At 33.8% G+C, this 19,704-nt stretch overlaps 1 protein-coding gene across 11 annotated transcripts in view; it reads left to right on the forward strand.

Annotated features, from left to right (window-relative positions):
* FAM172A (family with sequence similarity 172 member A) overlaps positions 1-19,704 on the forward strand; it is a 422,196-nt gene that overhangs the window by 162,305 nt on the left and 240,187 nt on the right. For all 11 annotated transcript variants that reach the window (XM_053907196.1, XM_019428788.2, XM_019428789.2 and 8 more), the window contains one exon: positions 9,066-9,284. In XM_053907196.1, coding sequence (XP_053763171.1) covers positions 9,066-9,284 — 219 coding nt within the window. The remainder of the gene's footprint in view (positions 1-9,065; positions 9,285-19,704) is intronic.

Raw genomic sequence — 19,704 nt, forward strand, 5'->3', positions numbered from 1 at the left:
TTGGCTAAAGACGCCTCTTCACATTCTTGACATTTCTAGTAGAGCCTGTATGATCTAAGCCAGGGCTGGAAGGGTTGAAATTCTAAGGTTGGCTTAGAACTATGCATGGCTTACTTCAGAGCCCTGTGTCACTGTGTTCATTAGTTTAAAATCTCCATTAACCCTTCCCTTCCACATAACAACTATCTTCAATATTATTTCACATCAGAACTCAGATGGACATCCTGCTTTTTTCCTACTTTCAACATTTTTAAGGAGGGATTTAAAAATGGAATTTTAAAATCATGGTTACCTAATCATTGTGTGTTTTTAAAAGATCACATGTCAAGATTGTCTGTTCATTAATTTTTGCCCATGGTGGATTGTTAATGTGAAGAGCATTATCAAGTGCACATAGAAGTAATGCTCTTGCTGCTGGCTGATCCTGGATGAACACATTTCTATAATTTACAGTGGTAAATAATGGATTTAATGTTTAAATTGCTTAAGAGGCAGAAAAACATCATTAGGAAGCTAGTTGCCTAGCTAAATAGCCCAGATTTGACAATTAACACATATGTTTTTAAACTAAAACATTTTATGTCTAAAAACAACTGAGAGCTGGGGAGATCTTTTCCTGCCCTTTGCTCTCAGCACCATCATGATACTGTGAAGCACAGGCATGAGACATTTTGAACTTTTAGTATGATACTGCTTTGTTTACATAATTTCATCACTTCTCGAACTTCTCTGAGAAGTTTCTACACAAGATTTGAGGTCATAGCATGACATTTATTTTTAAACAGCGTAAGGCAGTTATCTCATCATATTGGTCTACAGAGGTATGACTTGTTGACTGTCTCATATTATACTTTATTTGCCATTACTGTGTCCGGTTTCTTGGGAGGAAAATTAAGTTGTGATTAAAGTTGGCAAATAGTTGTGATTTTAAAAACAAGGTCTTGTAGTGCCATATTTCAGGTTCTTACTATTTTTCTTCCTCAATACACATATTATAATGCAAAAACTTTAAGCCATTATGAATTTTTATATGTTTTATGTACACCAAAGGGTCACAGATGGTAGAAAGATTTGTTACCATGAGGTAGTGTAGCATTTTGTGATTATAAAATTAATCTGTCTCTAAATCTGTTTAAAGAGTTTTTGCCATCTAATGAGCAATATAAATTATTAATATTTTCATGTTCTTGGGGACATTCACAGCCATAATTTTACCAACACAGCTGTTTGACCTGGTGACATCATGTTTTGCATATTTTTGCATTTTAATGAGTCACTCATTTAAAAGGTTACAAAGAAACCATAACTCATAGGTAATTAAATTATTTAGCAGAAGAAGTATGAGGAGATCTTCTGACATAGGTCACTGTGGGAAGAGAAATTCATAGCTGTACTCAGTTGCACCTGTTTATTAGGAGGTAGATATGTATAGAAGCTTTCCCTTTAGATTATGAAATGATTTTACTCGTTGAAATATTTGAATGTATACAACACACAAGCACACACATACACACACACATGTCCAAGAAGTTCATTTTCATTGTGATGGAGTAAGTTTAACTGTTACTCTTAATGACAAACATAAGCATAGTTTACCATTTAGGATTAACAATCTTTGAAAGTCTAGCTAGATTGGATTAACGAATATCTTATCATAATGCTTTCCTCTGTTTGTTTTTTCCTTTTCATATTCCTCTTTCTCTTGAAGAATAAAATGATTTCATATAGACCTTTTAGAGATTTATGCTTAATTCTGACTTGGAATTTTCTATTAAATGGAAATATCTTAAAATGAAAGGTGACTCATAGGTATAGCACTGTGTCTATCACAGTACTTGGTGAATAGTAGGTGCTTATTAAATATTTGTAGTATGAAATCAGTGTTTAATGAATTACTGATTCAGTGAATACTTGGGATACTTGGGATCCTTCTTTATGTCCTCATGCTTGCAAGTGGACTCTAGAACCATAAGCAAAGCACTCAGTTTGTTTCTTGAAAAAACAAAAATGTTTTAAACATGTTTTAATTGGGGGAAGAAATAAAAAGGTGGCATATTTGAAGATAAAATGATTTATGTACTATAGTTTTTAAGCAGATTTTAGGAGTAACTTGAAAACTAAGGCATATGTTTGCATGGTATATGATTGGATCAAAATGATAATATTTTGAAAGACCTCGAGCTTACCATCTATAACTATGATATTTACACAGCTTTATAATGGATTTTAATAGGAAGCTAGGAGAATATTGGACTTTCATTTAACCCTCTAAGGCATAAAGGCATAACTATCTTATTCTAAAAGATAAATTTGTCCATCTAGGTGTTCTTGGGACCATGCAATAGAGGGGTGTGTCTGTAAGACCCCTTATATCCACTTAGGGATTTGATCTGTCATTGGCTGGCAACAGTTGTAACTTGTTACTTTTTAGTTTAATGTGTAAATGCATGGCTCTGTGTGTGTGTGTGTGTGTGTGTGTGTGTGTGTGTGTGTGTGGTTTTTTTTATGAGAATGAAAAGCAAAGAATATAAAAGATTTCCTAATGCTGCAGTATTAAATCACATTTATGTCCTTGATAATGAATGGCGAATGTTTTTTTATGAAGCTATTGTGGATGTATGGAATGCTTTAATAAATAAAATATTGGTGATTAAGAGAAAAAAGTTGTGTTGTTTAAGCATCACAATGTTCTAGAACCTAGGAAAAGTTAGATACAAAACAGGCAATAATGTAGGTAAGTGCAAAGTGAATCTTTAAAAATAAATAGCACTTGGATGACCCGGGGTGTCAGAACCAGAGACAAGGGTGTGTGTTTGTCAATATATCCTTCATGTTTTACAGACTCCTAAGGGAACAAGGGAAGATACAATTTCACCTTTTCTGTGCCAAAACATTTTAATTATATCTTCTTCCAACTATAGCGGTTCAGTAACCAAGGAGCTGACATTGATGCATGTGTTGATAAAGCTGCAAACATTCAAAATGAGATTAACAAAGATTTTGAGCAAAGGGTGACAGCTAATTTTGCACAGTATTCTGCATCTGATTCAGGCCAGCATAATAATAGAATATTTTATAACTGTTTTGTTATTCAAAAGGACTTTTATGATGCATTTATATTTGTGAGTATCTTTGTATCATGCTTAAAAATTATCTATCCCGTGGCTAAAACTATTTTCACATCTACGTTCAAATGCAGAAACAGTATTAAAGGGAAAAAGCTCTCATAAGTTGTGGGTTTTTGGGTTTTTTTGTTTTTGTTTTTTGTAATCATACTTTACCCTTAGCACTTTTTGCCTTTATGTTAAATGATCTTGAGCACACTAGTTCGGGAAGGTATGGAGATGGTGAACATATATTTTCTACTATTGCTTAGTATACATTAATAAAATGGCCAAGAAAAGTTATATTCAACTTATTTAATTAATAAAACTGTAGTTTCTTTATGTTCTTGAGCTCCTTTGAGCACATTTCAGTGTATTTCTTTTTCTTCTATTCTCTGCTTGAAGGCAGCTGACAGTCTTCTTTCACTTTTCTTTTTGTTTGTGAAATTTTCCTTTTTTTTTTTTTTTTTTTATCCACTCACTTCTCCATCTGCTTTCACTTTTGTTTGCTTGGGCCGTCTCTCATCCCAACTTGATAATGAGGAATGCAGTGTGACCCTGACCTCTATCAGCCCATGCATGACCTTCTGACTCTACCATATAACCTTTGACCTTCTCTTTGACAGCTTGATTAATTACCCTGTGTTATGATTTATGAGTAAGTGCTATGTAAAAATAATAGACAACAGGTGGTCCTCTGAAAACTTTTTGTGGCATGTTTTCTTTTACTGACTAACTTGATGAGCTATTTGAAGTTGGAAACTTACTGGAATAATCTATGTTGGTCTATATTATGGTATTTTTATACCATGGAACACGACATTACAATGTAGGGAGCTACAAGTTAAAACATGTTCATGACAAACATTTTACAAAATATTGGCTGTTACCTAAATGCACACTGGTAGGAAGCACAAAACGGAGTCAAGTGACATTTTAGGTGTTTCAGTCCCAGGTCACGTCTTGAGAAAATTGCTGAAATAATGGAGGGGGCATTTTTCAAGCAGTGCTGCAGCTCCAACAGCTATGTTTACTTTAACGCTTCACTAGTGACTTCTGATTGGTTGTCATGACCTCATCTCACTGTTGCACCTAGAATGTTGCAACAGTGACATAGACATACCCTTGTTGTGAAAAAGATGAGAATAAACACAACATACATCTTTCAGAAAAGATGAATGGGCAGTGGTTTGTCCATTTTAACCATGGGTAGATGTAGTTTATAGATAAAACACTTGGGTTTCATTTCCCTTGAGGATGAGCACCTTTTTTCTTTCAAACCAAGCAGATAGAATGCTGAACTTGAAAAATATGATTGATAAATCTGTGTAAAATGATCTTTTACAGAGCTTTGGCTGGACACCAAAACAGTTCCACAGGTCAAAGGATTCTACTCTGGCCCCTGACCTCTTTGGTCACATGTGGCTTGCAGTATTGGCAGGTTAATATGCAGAGCTGAGTACTTGCACCTGATTTGTTATTTAACCAACCACAAGAGATTTGAAAAGATGTAGAATTTGCTCCTGTTTTCTATTTTCCTTATACCTGGTAATTAATAGGCAAATTAAGTTGGATAAATCTTAAGTTTTAGCAGGATTTCATTGGTATCAAAGTACATTCAGGTTTTGGTCAGGCATTTAAGAATGTTATCTATTTGTAGAATCTTCTTGACAAGTACCTTTCTATACTGATTTAATTTCTTTAGCAAGGTTCCCTCTTTGGTTCTTTGTGTTTGGCATCACCTATCTGTTTTAGACCTCTGACCTAAGCCATCATTTGTTGATTGAATGATAAATGGACTATTATTTATTAGTAAGTGCATCTATGGACTTCAAAGTAAAGGAGGCCTGGAGGCCTGTGTATTCTGTTTAAATCACAGCAGACCCTTGTACTGAATAAAATACTATGTCTAGCAATACAATTTTAAGGGTTTCTGAGTAAGATTCCGTGGCTTATACCTTATAAACACAGTTCTGAAAATGAAACTACAGTTATAGCTACAAAGGATAGAAAATGGAATGAGATAAACGAAAGAGATAAAGCTTACTTTTACCAATATCTGTCCTCTTGATCACTTTCTTGATCTTCTTCTAGACTGTACACTCAAACATAAGAGTTAATTAACAACTTTATATATGCTTTGTCTCTTGAAATGTTGGATATTGGAATTGATTTGGGTAAATCATTATGCAAGATGCCAGAAGTCTTATTTATTTAGTTGTGGAATGTTAGATAATCATTTTCATCATTTTGTGTTGTTAAAGATGTTTCCATGGATGTTTGAAATGACCTGCCTTTTCATCTTATAGCATCTTAGCATGAATAATTAAATATAAAAGGAATACTTCAGTATAAAGTGTTTAAGGTTGTAAGCATTTGTTATGGAAGCTTCTTTGTTAGAGTGGCAATGCATAGCTCTTTTATGATATTATATATCATGTATATGTAATATATATATTTCATAAAGTTTGGTAAAACTTTATGGGTACATTTGTTAAAGGTCAAAATAGGATCTCTTTTTTTTAATTTCTGTGTGTATTGATTGAGTTTTGGGGAACAGGGAGAATTTTTTAAATGGCATTTATTCTGATTTTTTAAGACATAAATGGATAGGGCATTTAAAATAGCTAAATTGAACTATTGGTATGTTATGTGCCTTGTTTTACTTTGAGTATTTACTTTGGTACTTTGATTTCAATATATTAATGTTGACATGGCAAAAATCTCTGTACCTTTATTATATAAAGGAATTTTTGGACAGTATTTATATTGACAGAGAAAAGGAGGAAAAGATGAAGTTTCACTACACATCTGTGGTTACAGCATGAAAGTGGAGGAGTTTATTTTGTTCCTCCAGTTTTCTGTTCCTCATGATAAAATGGTTATTAATGGTTTCTGTGAATATTGCATTAGTTAATTTATCAGGAAAATTTTAATTGAAAAATGTTAAGTTTTTCACAGAATGGCAATTGAATTTGCAACAAAGGCATTTATTAAAATTAGCTTTCATTTCTGCAGAAAATATTCCTGAATACTTCTTGATTGTTATTCCATTAATTAAATTGGCGGTGTGAAATATCTAAATGATAAAATATTTTCTAAATAATTCAGGATTTAAAGAGAAGCATTCATTGTTTGAAATCTAAATGCTAAAAATTCTTTAATTGATTTATATAGTGGTGATTTAAAAATAGAATCATTTTTCATCAGTTGATGCCTCGGTGAAAAATTGACATTGTGTCTTTATAAAATTGGACAAATGAGTCATGTAATTTTCAGTTACATAATCAATAACTTAGACAAATACTACTTCTTTGATGATTTATGTGTATCTGCTTTTTATACTTATTTAGATAGGACACATCAAATTTCAGAGTTCATTTAAAATCAAGTAGGCACAAGAATTTTTCAATCCATGATTTCCAAAAATTGAAGTAAAATCAGGCTCAAATAAATATTGTATTATGAAAATAATGTGTCTAGTGGTGAAGTTAAAAACATAGGGCAAAATTTTATCATTCTAGGGACTGTAAATTTTGTCTAAAGAGTTTACCTTTATTTGGAATTTATTCATGGTACAAAGGTGATGCTCACATTCTATCAATTTATTAAAGTCCCACTTTGTTACACAGAGTTTGATGTTTTCATATTATCATTAAAATGCAGTCCATCACTATTTTCATTTCTAAGAGTTCAAGATTCTTTTTTAGGTTTGCCACTTGTAACTCATGTAAGTATGAGACACTGTGTGCGTGTGTGCGCGCGCATGCGTGCGCGTGTTTGTGTGTGTGTGTGTGTGTGTGTGTGTGTTTAAAGTTCAATTCACTCAGAGAAGACAGGGAAGAAACATGACAGGAGACCACTTACTCACGGTACAGAATCTAGTAAGGAGGCAATTTTCTTTTTGGCCTATGGTGACCTTTTTTGACTATGTTCCTTACACCAGAAGACAGTGTATGAATGCCTCTATTTCACCCTGTTTAGCAGAGTGCAACAGTGTTCTTTAACTTACTTTTGGTGGGAGGAGAAGTTATAGCTGAAATTTGAGAAGGGCATGAAAAGTTGTAAGAGGCACAAGGAAGAGGGGTAGGAACTTCCTTCAAATGTGATTTTAATAACTAGTCAAGTGTGTCCAACTGTAGAAAATCACCAAGTGACAATCTGTCTACCTGACAGTGATCACAATGAATTACAAGACTTTTGAATAGCTATACAGATTAGAATAAAGCAGGATCAAATAAAATATCTTTTGTTGGTAAAACTTTGACTTCCCAGCTAAGATACTTCAAAACAAAACAAACAAAAAAAACTCCTTATCGTGCACTTTGATGTAGAACGCTTAAATTTTAAAATAGGTGAAGTATTTTATAACTTTTCATAAAACTTTTATTTATATAAAAGTTTTATTTGAATATAGATTAAAGAATATGTGGTATTTTGTTAATCAGTTTGGTATGTGTTATTGTATAGTTTTCATATGTGTAAGACAACTATATCTTAATTAACAGTCCTATCACTAACATCACAACTTCAGTGAACTCCACAATCTACAAACCACATCATGGTTTTAGAAAATAATATCAACTGATTGAGTAAAAAAGAAGATTGAAAACTCCTAATGAAGTTTTTACGTAGATTGTGAAATTGACTATTAACAACACCAAGTCAAGTGCAGTGGTATAGCATATTTAAAAATAAGATAATGGAGTCTGTGCTAATATTACTCTATTATTAGTGTATCACTTTTTTTTTTAGATCATCTTATGGTTGATTTGTCAAAAAACAAATTTTAAAGTTGAAGTAGTTCTACAGTTATAGTTTTGTAAAAAGTATATCATTTTCTTTTTCACTGAGGATGAGATTTTTTTTAATTTTACTTTCCATGGCTCTTACATGTTTTTATCATAATCTAATACCTTTCTAAAATAGGACCTTACAGGATTTTATAAGGCAAAATTGGGACATCCACAGTACAGAAGTGAATAGGAAATATAAGATATCAATGGCTTCACAAATTTATGTTGCACATGCTTGTCAGTGGAAATTGTTTATTCTTCTCTATTTTCTTGTGGTTAGATTATTCCATCAGTTATAACTTAATATAAATACCAAAAGTTTTCTTAATTATAGCCATAGAAATGTTTTCTTTGCTAGAATTGGCATACAGGAAAACATTTCTAAAACTTTAAAGAAGGTGTAAAAGCTCAGTAAGCTGTACTTTAAACTTTGGGACTTGTTTCCTGGAACTGGTCCCTAATAAAGAGAAATTCTTATGGTAGTTAAAAGTGAAAACATTTCAGGATTAAATAATTGCTTCCACACATTATAGTAAGACATTAGTTTATTTTGTTGTATGAAAGAAGAGAGGTGGAAAAAAATACAAGTTGCACAGGTAGACATTATATGTTTCTGCTATTAGAGACATGTAAATCTGTAGAATGTGTTAGATTAAATTTATGCCTTAATTGCCTATTCTTTCTTGAATTCAAGCAAATAAAAAATGCTCCTTAAATTAATGTGCAATGTAAGGGAAAGAAGATCTAACAAAATGTGGTCTGATATTTAAACTTCACTTGCAAAGAGGCTATTTTCTCAAAATGGGTATTTAAAATTTAATGTGGTTTGAAAGCGTACTTGTTATTTGATTATTTATTTCAATTATTTGGGGGGTTCTGCAAGACCTGAAATACTTTTTAAAAAATGGAACCTTTATAATCTTTATGTTACAATTTTGTCTTTTTGTTCTTACCAGTAATCTCTGCTTATTTACATATACAATACAGGCAAACCATTTTAAACAACTTTTTGTTGGAAAAATTAAAACTATAGTCTTTTATAAAGAAATATTTTCATGAATATGCAACTATATTAAATCACTTTCTGTGAGATTTTACAGATTTTTTTGTGAATTGAGATGGTTTCTAAGATTAAATTCTGCTGCCTTCTTTGCTTTCAAAACAGGAAGGATATGGAGTAATAGTGCTGAATCCCAATGAAAACTATATTGAAGTAGAAAAGCCAAAGATACATGTACCGTCATCTTCTGATAGTTCAGATGAACCAGCAGAAAAACGGGAAAGAAAAGATAAAGTCTCTAAAGAAACAAAGAAGCGACGTGATTTCTATGAAAAGTATCGTAACCCCCAAAGAGAAAAAGAAATGATGCAGCTCTATATCAGAGTAAGTAATAAGATTGTAACTTTCCTTCATTATTTCTTTTCCTTTATTTGTATTTTATTCGGATGAGTTTATTTGATTAAAAGAAACTAAATTCTTTAATTTTTAACCATTCATTTCCCATGGTTGTTAACTCGAATGAAATGTTTTCTTTTTTAGTCAGTGTTACAAAACACGTCATTCTTATTTCAGTGTGATATTTTATTGAAGTCTCAAAAGCAATTAATAATGCACTGTACAAAACATCAGTCTTCATCTTGGGTGGTAATGGTTTTAATGCATTGTTTTCCTATGAGCAACCATCCATCCACGGTGTTTCAGCTTAACTTCTGAAGGCAGATGGAGGGAGGTAGAGTAATTAATATCTTAATAAATATTTAAACTAGAATAGTTTAGGGATAGTGTAATGAGGGAACTCTCTCCTTTGCTCTTTTCTTAACCGGTGAACCTTTGCACTTTGTGATGCTAGCAGCATGGGATCGTTATAGTAGTGCTACCCAAGGAGTTCTAATTCGTAGGGGGAAAAACAATTTTATTTGCACTTTGACACATTCTGCTTGACATACATACTGTGAGTTGTATATTTGAGACAGATTTATGCAATTTTCAAAGCCTGCATTATGGGTCCTAGAAATATAACTTAATAGTAAAGCATGTCAGAAATGCTACTGTGTGAGTAAAGTAGTAAATTGATATGTTCTTTAAAAGTGAGCAATTCAGAACATTTAAACATAGACAAATTAACACTTTATAAATTATATTGTAAGATGGGATTGAAGTTTCAAATTATTCAGTTTGAGCTATTTTTACATTTCCTTTAAAAGCTCACTAATAAAATATTTCATACCGTCTTTAGCAGGAATAGATGACTTTCTAAGTTATTTTCTTCATTCTAGTTCGTGTCATAATCACTATACTTTTGGGAATTAAACTGTGCACATTCAAGACTATAGGTCAGTTTGTTGAGTAAGTTAGTGCAGTTAAGCAGTACGAAAGCAGCATATAAATTCTTAAAACCCAAAAAATGTATCCAGACCAAGAAACCCTAAAGTCCATCATACAGTGACTCAAGTAAAAGTTAGTCACATTGCAGTATTTGCATTTCTGAAAAGCATCTCACTATTTAATATATTATTTGAAAAACAAAAACAGTGATTAGATTGGAATCAAGCGCTTGCTTGTTCTGATAGAGTTATGTTACCACTTTTCTTTCCTATGGCTGCATAATGGTCGTGATGTCACCTTCTTCTCTATCCGTTGTACTCAGCTTCCTAATTATATGATCCAGTCTGTCAACCACCATTTTAGGACAGTTAAAAAAAAAATAATTCTGATATCCAGATTTCAAAAATGAATTGTAAAAGTTTTTGAAATCTACAAACCATTAAAAGTATTCACTTGCTTATGTAAAATGCAAAAAACAGTGATTTTGTGTATTAAGTTTTTATTTTTTCTTAAACAGTTTCCTTTATTTGGCTATGATATGTATAGATTAAGCATCTATTTCTGACACCTGTATTGTGGGTTTTATATCCTCTGTTTTCTCTATCTCTTGTCAGCATTGCTTGGATATTTTTCTTTTGTTCTCTTGTGTGTGTGCATTTTTTGTTTGTTTTCAAATATATTTCATTTAAAACAGCCTCTATTTAGGAGCCCCAGTGGCCTAATGGATAAGGCATTGGCCTCCTAAAACAGCCTCTATTTTATATATATGTGTGTATATTAAAGGGAGAATTTTTTTTTAATTTTGCTTCATTTCTTAGATGTTATTTGAATTTATTTATTTTTTAGTTAAATCCAACTTTGTTAACATACAGTGTAGTCTTGGCTTTAGGAGTAGAACCCAGTGATTCATCTCTTAACATATGAGACCTAGTTCTCATCCCAAAAAGTGCCCTCCTTAATGCCCATCACCCATTTATCCCACCCCCTCACCCAGCTCCCCTTCAGCAACCCTCACTCTGTTCTCTGTATTTAGGAGTCTCTTATGATGGTGTGCCTCCCTCTCTATTTTTGTCTTATTTTTCCTTCCCTTCCCCTATGTTCATCTGTTGAGTTTCTCGAATTCCACATTTTGCTTCATTTTTAAGATCTCTCTTTCCCTTTGTTTTTTTTTTTCTTTAATTCTTTTAGCTCTTTTACACTGCTGCCATTTTGTGCTTCTTATCGTGTCTTTTTGCTTCTTTCTTGTGCCATTTCACTCATCAATCTCAGTTTCCATTGAAAGCACTTAAAGCAAAAACAGACTCATTTAGATAACACAACTATATACCTGATAGTCTTAGTTATGAGTGTCATTTTTCCTTAATAAATACCCTTTCCCTTAAAATCTTTTGGAATTGTGCAAAAAAGTGAAGTGAGGTGGTACTCTTCAAACATACTTCTAGATGGTAAGGTGTGATCTTGTGTTGAGGAAGACAAGAATTGTTCGTGTTGTGTTTGGTGCGTGAATTCTTAGGTAATTTTGATCCACTTAAGAAGTGATTTCTTCTTGTACACTCCTTCCCACTACATTTCTCCAAAAAGTGTAATTTTCAGGCACAGAGCATGGTATGTGATGGGGAAATTTAGCATTAATTTATATACTTCTTGGGGCACCTGGGTGGCTCAGTTGGTTAAGTGTCTGCCTTCGGCTCAAGTCATGATCTCGTGGTTCGTGAGTTCGAGCCCCACATTGGGCTCTCTGCTGTCAGCACAGAGCCCACTTCAGATCCTCTGTCCTCCTTTCTCTCTGCCACTGCCCCACTAGCTCTCTCTCTGAAAAATAAACTTTAAAAAAAAGATTTAACTTAAATACTTCTTAACCATTTACATTTTGAAATTGATTATTCATTGGAATAATCCCATAAGGTAAGAGGATCAAATATTTTTATCTTTATTTTATAGTTAAGGAAACTGATGCACAGATGGCTCATTTTTGTCTAGGATCACATAACTAGTAAGTGGTAGAACTAAGTGTTGAAACCAGGACTTCTAATTATTGTAGATTCTTGCTCCCTTTCCTCTTTATCACATTGTTCTAACCAGTTGGAAACAAAATATATACATGAAATATGAATTTTAAACCAATTTAATAAAAGCATGATATGATATACTAAATGACATCTGATGATTAATAGATTTTTGATCAGTTACTTAATAGATGCTATTAAATATTTATAAACAGCATACATAAAACATTTATATTATGTAAGTAACAAATATATATAAATATATGTATGTGTATACATCTATATTCTCTTTTAATAGGGTCACTAATATTGATCTAATTTTACATGAGAAGACTGTGAGTCAAAACTCAGTAATTTTTCCAAAATCTCATGACTTTGATTGTAAACTCCATGAGGGCAGGGACTTAGTTGTCTTTTGCTCACTGTTATATCCCCAGAGCTCAGAACAAAGTCTTCATAATAAATATTTGTAGAACAGAGCCTTCACAATAAATTTCTCTTTGGTAAATAAGGTGGTGGAGCCAGGATTAAAATACCAATGTTTTTATTGGTCCAGCATCAATATATATCCAGCATCAATAAAGTATGCTACTTGATCTTCTGTAAGGAAACATTCAAACAAACCAAAATAAACAAAATTACATTGTTGGTCACCTACCTCAGTCTATTAGCTGAGAATACATTACAAAAATTGATGATAAAAAGTCAGTTCCTCAGTATTTATTTGATACCTTGATCTGTATATTTTCATCTGAATATATAAAAGTGGGATATCCTGTTTTCTTTTTTAACTATATCATTAAGATAGTAAAATTATGGATGAAAATGGAAATACTTCATGCCAACCTACTGCGATTTCTGTTTTACATACTTGCTCATAAGAGTAGAGCCAATTTGTTGTACTTGGTCTATGCTGCACACACTTTGTGCTTTATGGGAACTGTAACGTTGCTTCCTATTCTTTCCTCTCATCCAAATTCTGTCCATGTTATAGTACCCAGCTGAAATCTCACCTTTTCATATCACCGTAGTCAATAGTCTCCTTACTGTGACTCATGGATGTTACTGTGAATGGTTAACTTATGTGGAATTTATCATGTGCTGTCTTGAGATATCTCTGTGTTTTTGTTTCATAATATTATCAATATTTATGTTTTTATGCCTTTCCTCTAGATCTCCCCGTAATCCTAGAGATCTTTGAGCATGTTTTATAGGTCAATCCTTAAGAATAAACCTTTCTCTCTGCCTAATTTTTACAGTAGTATAGCTAATTTTTACAGTAGTATAGAGCATACTGTGAAGGAGTCAGGAACTGATAATAAACCCACTCACTGGAATCCATACCCCTGTAAGGAGAGCAGAGCAAAAAGACTAGGCCTTAGTCTAGGGACACCTAAATAAGGTGACTTGCAGCATAAATAGGGTTATTCTTGTATCAGACTGGATCATAAGAGGACAAGTACTCAGACTAAGGAAGATCAGTTAAAAGCACTGTACAGTATGTAGGTGGAATATAGGCAAAACTGACTGGATGCTGACCTATGTAATACTGAGTTAGAATTGCTTGAATATCTCTTCCCTAAGAGATGTAGCTGTGGGCTGTGGTGATAGGAAGTAAAGAAGAGAGATTAGACCCTGAAGGTTAAAAAAAAAATGCTGGGAGTGGAAGAGGGAAAGAAATGACATGGCCAGAGAAGGAAAACTCCACATGTGAAAGAGACATTTACAGAATAAGACTCTTGGCATAGCCTGGCATTACACATTGAAGATACTCAAATATTTATGGCTTGATTGCTTGTTGACATCGATCAAAAATCTCATCCCTTAACACGAGAGATATTTGGTGTCTAGTTTTCTGACGGTTTTTTTCGGCATTTATGTGAATTTTTGCAATTGTTCAGAAACAGTCAACTCATAAACTAACTGAAGCTTTCTTTTAAAAAATAGGTTTTTGACACTCTGACTTGGGTTATGTTCAAAATATTGGTGAAGGCTGATAAATATCCAGTCTTCTCCTCTGTACCTGTTCTCTTCTGTGCTAATGCCACTGGAGCCATTTCTATCTTGTGTTTTAGCAACCAGATTTTATTTATATTACAGCCAATGATTGTATAATCTCTGGAACCATTTTAAATTCCTAGTATATTTAAGTATTTGAATTTCTTTTTTCTGGACTCTAGTAAATAACCAAAAACCTCACTTCAAGTTTTTGTAAATATCTAGTATTAACAGGCAAAAATAAAGTAGAATCCAGGCCTAAAACTTTAAGTTTAGCAAAGTATAATTTTATTTTATATACTAAATGAGTATAAATAGATACGACTAACTATTGGATTATGTAGCCCATTTCTGATGCATTAGAAGCAGAGCTTGAGAGATCAAAGTACTTACTGTTTCATGTGGCAACTTTCCTTAAGTATGAAATAATGTACTTTCTGGCATATATTATGGCTTATTAAGGGGATTGATTTGGTCTAGGCAATAAACATCATGTCAGACATGCCTGGCAGGAAAACCTGCTTAATATGTTTTGTAATAAGACGGAATTTTTTGTTCTCGAAAACATCTGCCAACTGAATTCAAGAGTGAAGACAGAAAATGTCATCAATTTAGTGGTAATCCTATAAATTTAGTTTCTTTCTGAGCAACACATAGCAAGATACACAAATTTCCCAGTGTTAATCACCACTGGTTATAGTACTTTGTAAAACGATGAAACAAAAACATTTTATTTTTATATAATGTGTTAATTAATTCATAATGAATTTTAATATTTCAACTGATAAAATTTTAACAAGCATCTTGCCAACAGATCATTTTTTAAAGCATCTGTTTTTTAATGTGTTGGGTTGAGAACTGAGTCAAATGGCTAAATATGTACATATATTCTTTTTAAAAACATATTTCTACCCCCATAATTATAGATACACTATTTTTTCTCCTTAGACCACCAGGGGCTGCTGCTGTTCATACTGCATATTGCTTTCCTCTGAAACTGAGTACCCCCGTCACACTGCATCTTTTCGCTCTTCCTTTTTTCCCCCCTTAGGCCCATATCTTTTAATATATAACTGGAAAGGAAAAATAATAGGCTTAGCTAACAATTTAATAACCAATATAAGAGTTTATATTTTAAACATTTTCTGCAGTCCAAGACATTTACATTTTTCCAAATGAACTTAAGACATTGAAGGTACACAGTGATACTAATTATTTTATTTATTTATTATTTTATTTCCTCTTCAGAGTGTCTGAAATAACTTTCAGAATCATCCCCTTTGCAGAGATACAGTCTGGAGATGAGATTAAATGTATAGAATCTGAATGACCTGATTTTGAATCCCAGTTTTCCATGTAATATAGTGTGATTTCAAGTAAGTTAATTTCACTTTGCCTCAGTTTTTTGGTCTGAAAAGTGGAATCATAATAATACATGTAAAGTGAACATAGTTTCTGACACATAGTCTTGGGCCTTCAGGGTCAATCAATAACATCCTGTCTTCTCTCAAGTTCAGAATCAACTCAGAAAGTATCCAATTCTCAGGGTTTCTAGCTTTTGAACCGTTCAGTACCTTGTACCAGAAATAATACCTCTGTCTTACCTTCCTGAGTTTGGAACCCAGTGAGCAAAATGCCAAAAAATCAGACAAAAGGAGATCAAAACACCAGCTTTTTGGGATGCCTGAGTGATTAGTGGGTTAAGCATCTGACTCTTGATTTCAGCTCAGGTCATGATCTCACAGTTTGTGAGTTTGAACCCTTCATCAGGCTCTGCACTGACAGTGTGGAGCCTGCTTAGGATTCTCTCTCTCCCTCTCCCTCTCTCTCTGCCCTTCTCTCATGTGTACTCTAGCTCAAAATAAAAAATAAAAAAAAAAAACGAATACCAGCTTTACTAATTGATATAGTTCAAATGGAAGCTGTGGCTTAGATCTGTGACTAAATTTAGATTACCTAATATATTTCCCCCTGAAAAGAATTTTTACCCATTTTCCAAGCACCCCCACTTTGCCTTTCACATAATAGAAAACAAGCTGAAATGCATCCTTTTTTGCAAGTAGATTTGAAAGATGCCCAGAAAGGCTGAGTTGAACATGCTGTTTTTTTCTCCCAAATGTACTATATCAAGTAAGTCACTTCCCCTATGAGAGAGAGAGTGAAGGGTAGTGAAAGAAATTGAGAATGCCACTCTAGGTGAATGTCTCCACCTGAAGCCAGGAGAGAAGTGGATCCCACCTGACAAGGTTAGCCCCTAATTAAAAGATCGCTTTTGGGGCGCCTGGGTGGCTCAGTCGAGTGAGTGACCAACTTGGTTTCCACTCAGGTCATGATCTCATGATTCATAAGTTCAGGCCCCACATCGGGCTCACTGCTGTCAGCCTGCCAGCTCGGAGCCCACTTCAGATCCTCTGTCTCCCTCTCTCTGCCCCTCCCCCACTTGTGCTCTTCCCCAAATAAATAAATATATTTTTAAAAGATCATTACTAGTTACACTTGCATTTTCTAACAACTCAGTAAAGCAATATTAAAATATAGTCATTAAATGTTCACTAAAGATTACCTTAGTTTCTTTAAGATTTTTGTTTAGGGGCACCTGCGTGACTTAGTCAGTTGAGCATCAGACTCTTGATTTCAGCCAGGTCATGATCTCCTGCTTTGTCCAGACTTGTTTTGGGTTCAGTGCTGATAGTGCAAAACCTGGTTGAGATTCTCACCCTTTCTCTCTGCCCCTCCCCCACACGTGCTAGTGTGCTCAGTGCATGCACACTCTCTGTGTCTCTCTCAAAAATAAATCAGTAAACTTAAATACATTAAATTCTTTTAAAAAAAGATTTTCATTTAAAAGGTAAACTGATCAAACTGGATTATAGGAAAAGTAGCCACAAAATTGTTTCATTTTAAAGCACTTAAAGGGCCTTAATTCTGTTTTAATCATCAGAAAGCAATCTTTATGTTTTCATGTTTCATGTTACCAAAGCCTAGTAAACGGTAGATTTTTAATAAATATTTGATGAATGAATATTTGAATAAATGCTTGCTTACATGAACCTACAAAGCAAAAGAGACAGACCTTTCACTATATCAATGTGCTCTTTGATATTGACTAGTATGATAGTTGAAAGAACTCTGATACTCTGTATGACTGACATATACTAACACTCAGAAAGTTAGTCCATTGTTCCATAAACCCACTTAACAACCCTGCAAGCCCACCATGCCATGGAGAAGATGGAGGAGTTTGTGTATGAGGTCTGGGAGGGACACTGGAGGGTCAACCCCTATGACGCACTCCCCGACTGGCTGAAGGACAATGACTACCTGCTACATGACCACAGACCGCCAATGCCCTCCTTCCAGGCTTGCTTCAAGAGCATTTTCCGCATCCATACAGAAACTGGCAACATCTGGACCCATCTGCTTGGTTTTGTGCTATTTCTCTTTTTGGGAATCTTGACCATGCTGAGACCAAATATGTACTTCATGGCCCCTCTACAGGAGAAGGTGGTTTTGGAGATGTTCTTTTTGTGTGCAGTGCTCTGCCTCAGCTTCTCCTGGCTCTTTCACACCATCTGTTGTCATTCAGAGAAAGTCTCCCGGACTTTTTCCAAACTGGATTATTCAGGGATTGTTCTACTGATTATGGGGAGCTTTGTCCTCTGGCTTAAAGTCAGCAAAATAATTAGATCTTTAGATTTAGAACAGAAATTACAGTGAAGACCAGAATTGTGCATTTATCGGTTTTGTCTAGCCACTGGCCAATTTTGGTGAGGGATTCTGCTATAAATAGGATGTGGTGGAAAGAAAAAGAACTTCAGGATCAAAGAGAGGCATGTTGTAATCTTAATTCTTTGACAGGCTGTGATGTTAGACAAGTCACCTCTCTGAGCTTCAGTCTCTTCTTCTGTGAAGTAAGGATATCATAGCTAATAGGCTGTTGTAAGGAATAAATAAGGTAAATTAATGCTTATGAAATCAACCAGTGGGATATCTACTATTTGGTATATCCCGTTTTCTTTATCTTCCCTCCTTACCCTCTTTCTTTCCCTTGGGAAATATGGGAAGAATTATGGCCAAATGAGGTCTTTTCCAATTGGTTTATAATCACTGCTTTTCAAACCTTTGGTCTCAGGACCCCTTTATATGCTTAAACATTATTAAGATCACTAAAGTGTTTTTGTCTACGTGGGTTATTATATCTGTTCATATTTACGACAAAAAGAATTAAATTTGAAAAAGTATTTAAATATTTTAAAATAGCAATGAGCCCACTAGATTATGACATAAATAACATACTTTTATGAGAAATGACTATATTTTTTAAAACAAACAAAAACACATAGAAGTGTGGCATTAAAAAAAATCTCTAATGTCTGGCTTAGTAGACGACAGCTGAATTCCACTTCTGTTTCTGCATTCACTCTCTTGTGATATGTTCCTTGTCAACATTTATGAAGAAAGTTTGGCCTCACACAGATATGCAATTATAAAAGGAGGGAGAATTTTAATAGCTTTTTCAGATAATTGTATATATTCTCCTTTGATGCTATGCCAACACTCAACAAGAAGTAGTTTCTTTTTTTTTTTTTTTTTTTTTTTAATTTTTTTTTTTCAACGTTTTTAATTTATTTTTGGGACAGAGAGAGACAGAGCATGAATGGGGGAGGGGCAGAGAGAGAGGGAGACGCAGAATCGGAAACAGGCTCCAGGCTCCAGGCTCCGAGCCATCAGCCCAGAGCCTGACGCGGGGCTCGAACTCACTGACCGCGAGATCGTGACCTGGCTGAAGTCGGACGCTTAACCGACTGCGCCACCCAGGCGCCCCAAGAAGTAGTTTCTTAAAGATTACTTACTGTATGAATCTAAAACACATGTGTAAGTATTTTGTACTATTTTCATGAAAATTCATTGGTCTTTGTTGTACTTTGAATGGATCTTTTGCTTGTGAATGACTTTACAACATCATGTATTAGTCATTTGGAAAATAATGTATCATTGAACCCTATAGATCTTCCAAATATTGACGTATTTTATTAAGTAGTATCAAAAATTCCTTTCTAATACTATTAGAAAGGAATGCCATGTACCAGTGGCATCTGCAAAGATTTTAAGAATTGAAAAACTATTAAGCTTATCAGGGAGGATACAAGTTTCCCCAAATTTTAATTTTTAGCAAGAAAGTTCAATTTTTATCATTAGCAACAAGCACCATTTCTTGTTTTTTCTTCAACTATCAGGCTTATTTTGTTTATTTTCAAGAAAATGGTTTCCAAATACCCAACCTGCATAATCATTGTTTGTTCATCAGTCTTACAAGTAAAAATCATCTTCTATTAAAAAGACAGCTACCTTAGCTCACAACTCAGTCCATTGCACAACTACTTTTCCTCTAGACTAACATAATTTGTTTTGCAGGTGCTTTATGTGTACCTTCTAGTTCACTCAGAATATTAAACAAACATATGCTCTGGGGT

This window comes from Panthera pardus, unplaced genomic scaffold, assembly GCF_024362965.1.
Source record: "Panthera pardus isolate Hobbes unplaced genomic scaffold, ASM2436296v1 HiC_scaffold_2, whole genome shotgun sequence".
In the NCBI taxonomy this organism is placed as follows: Eukaryota; Metazoa; Chordata; class Mammalia; order Carnivora; family Felidae; genus Panthera; species Panthera pardus.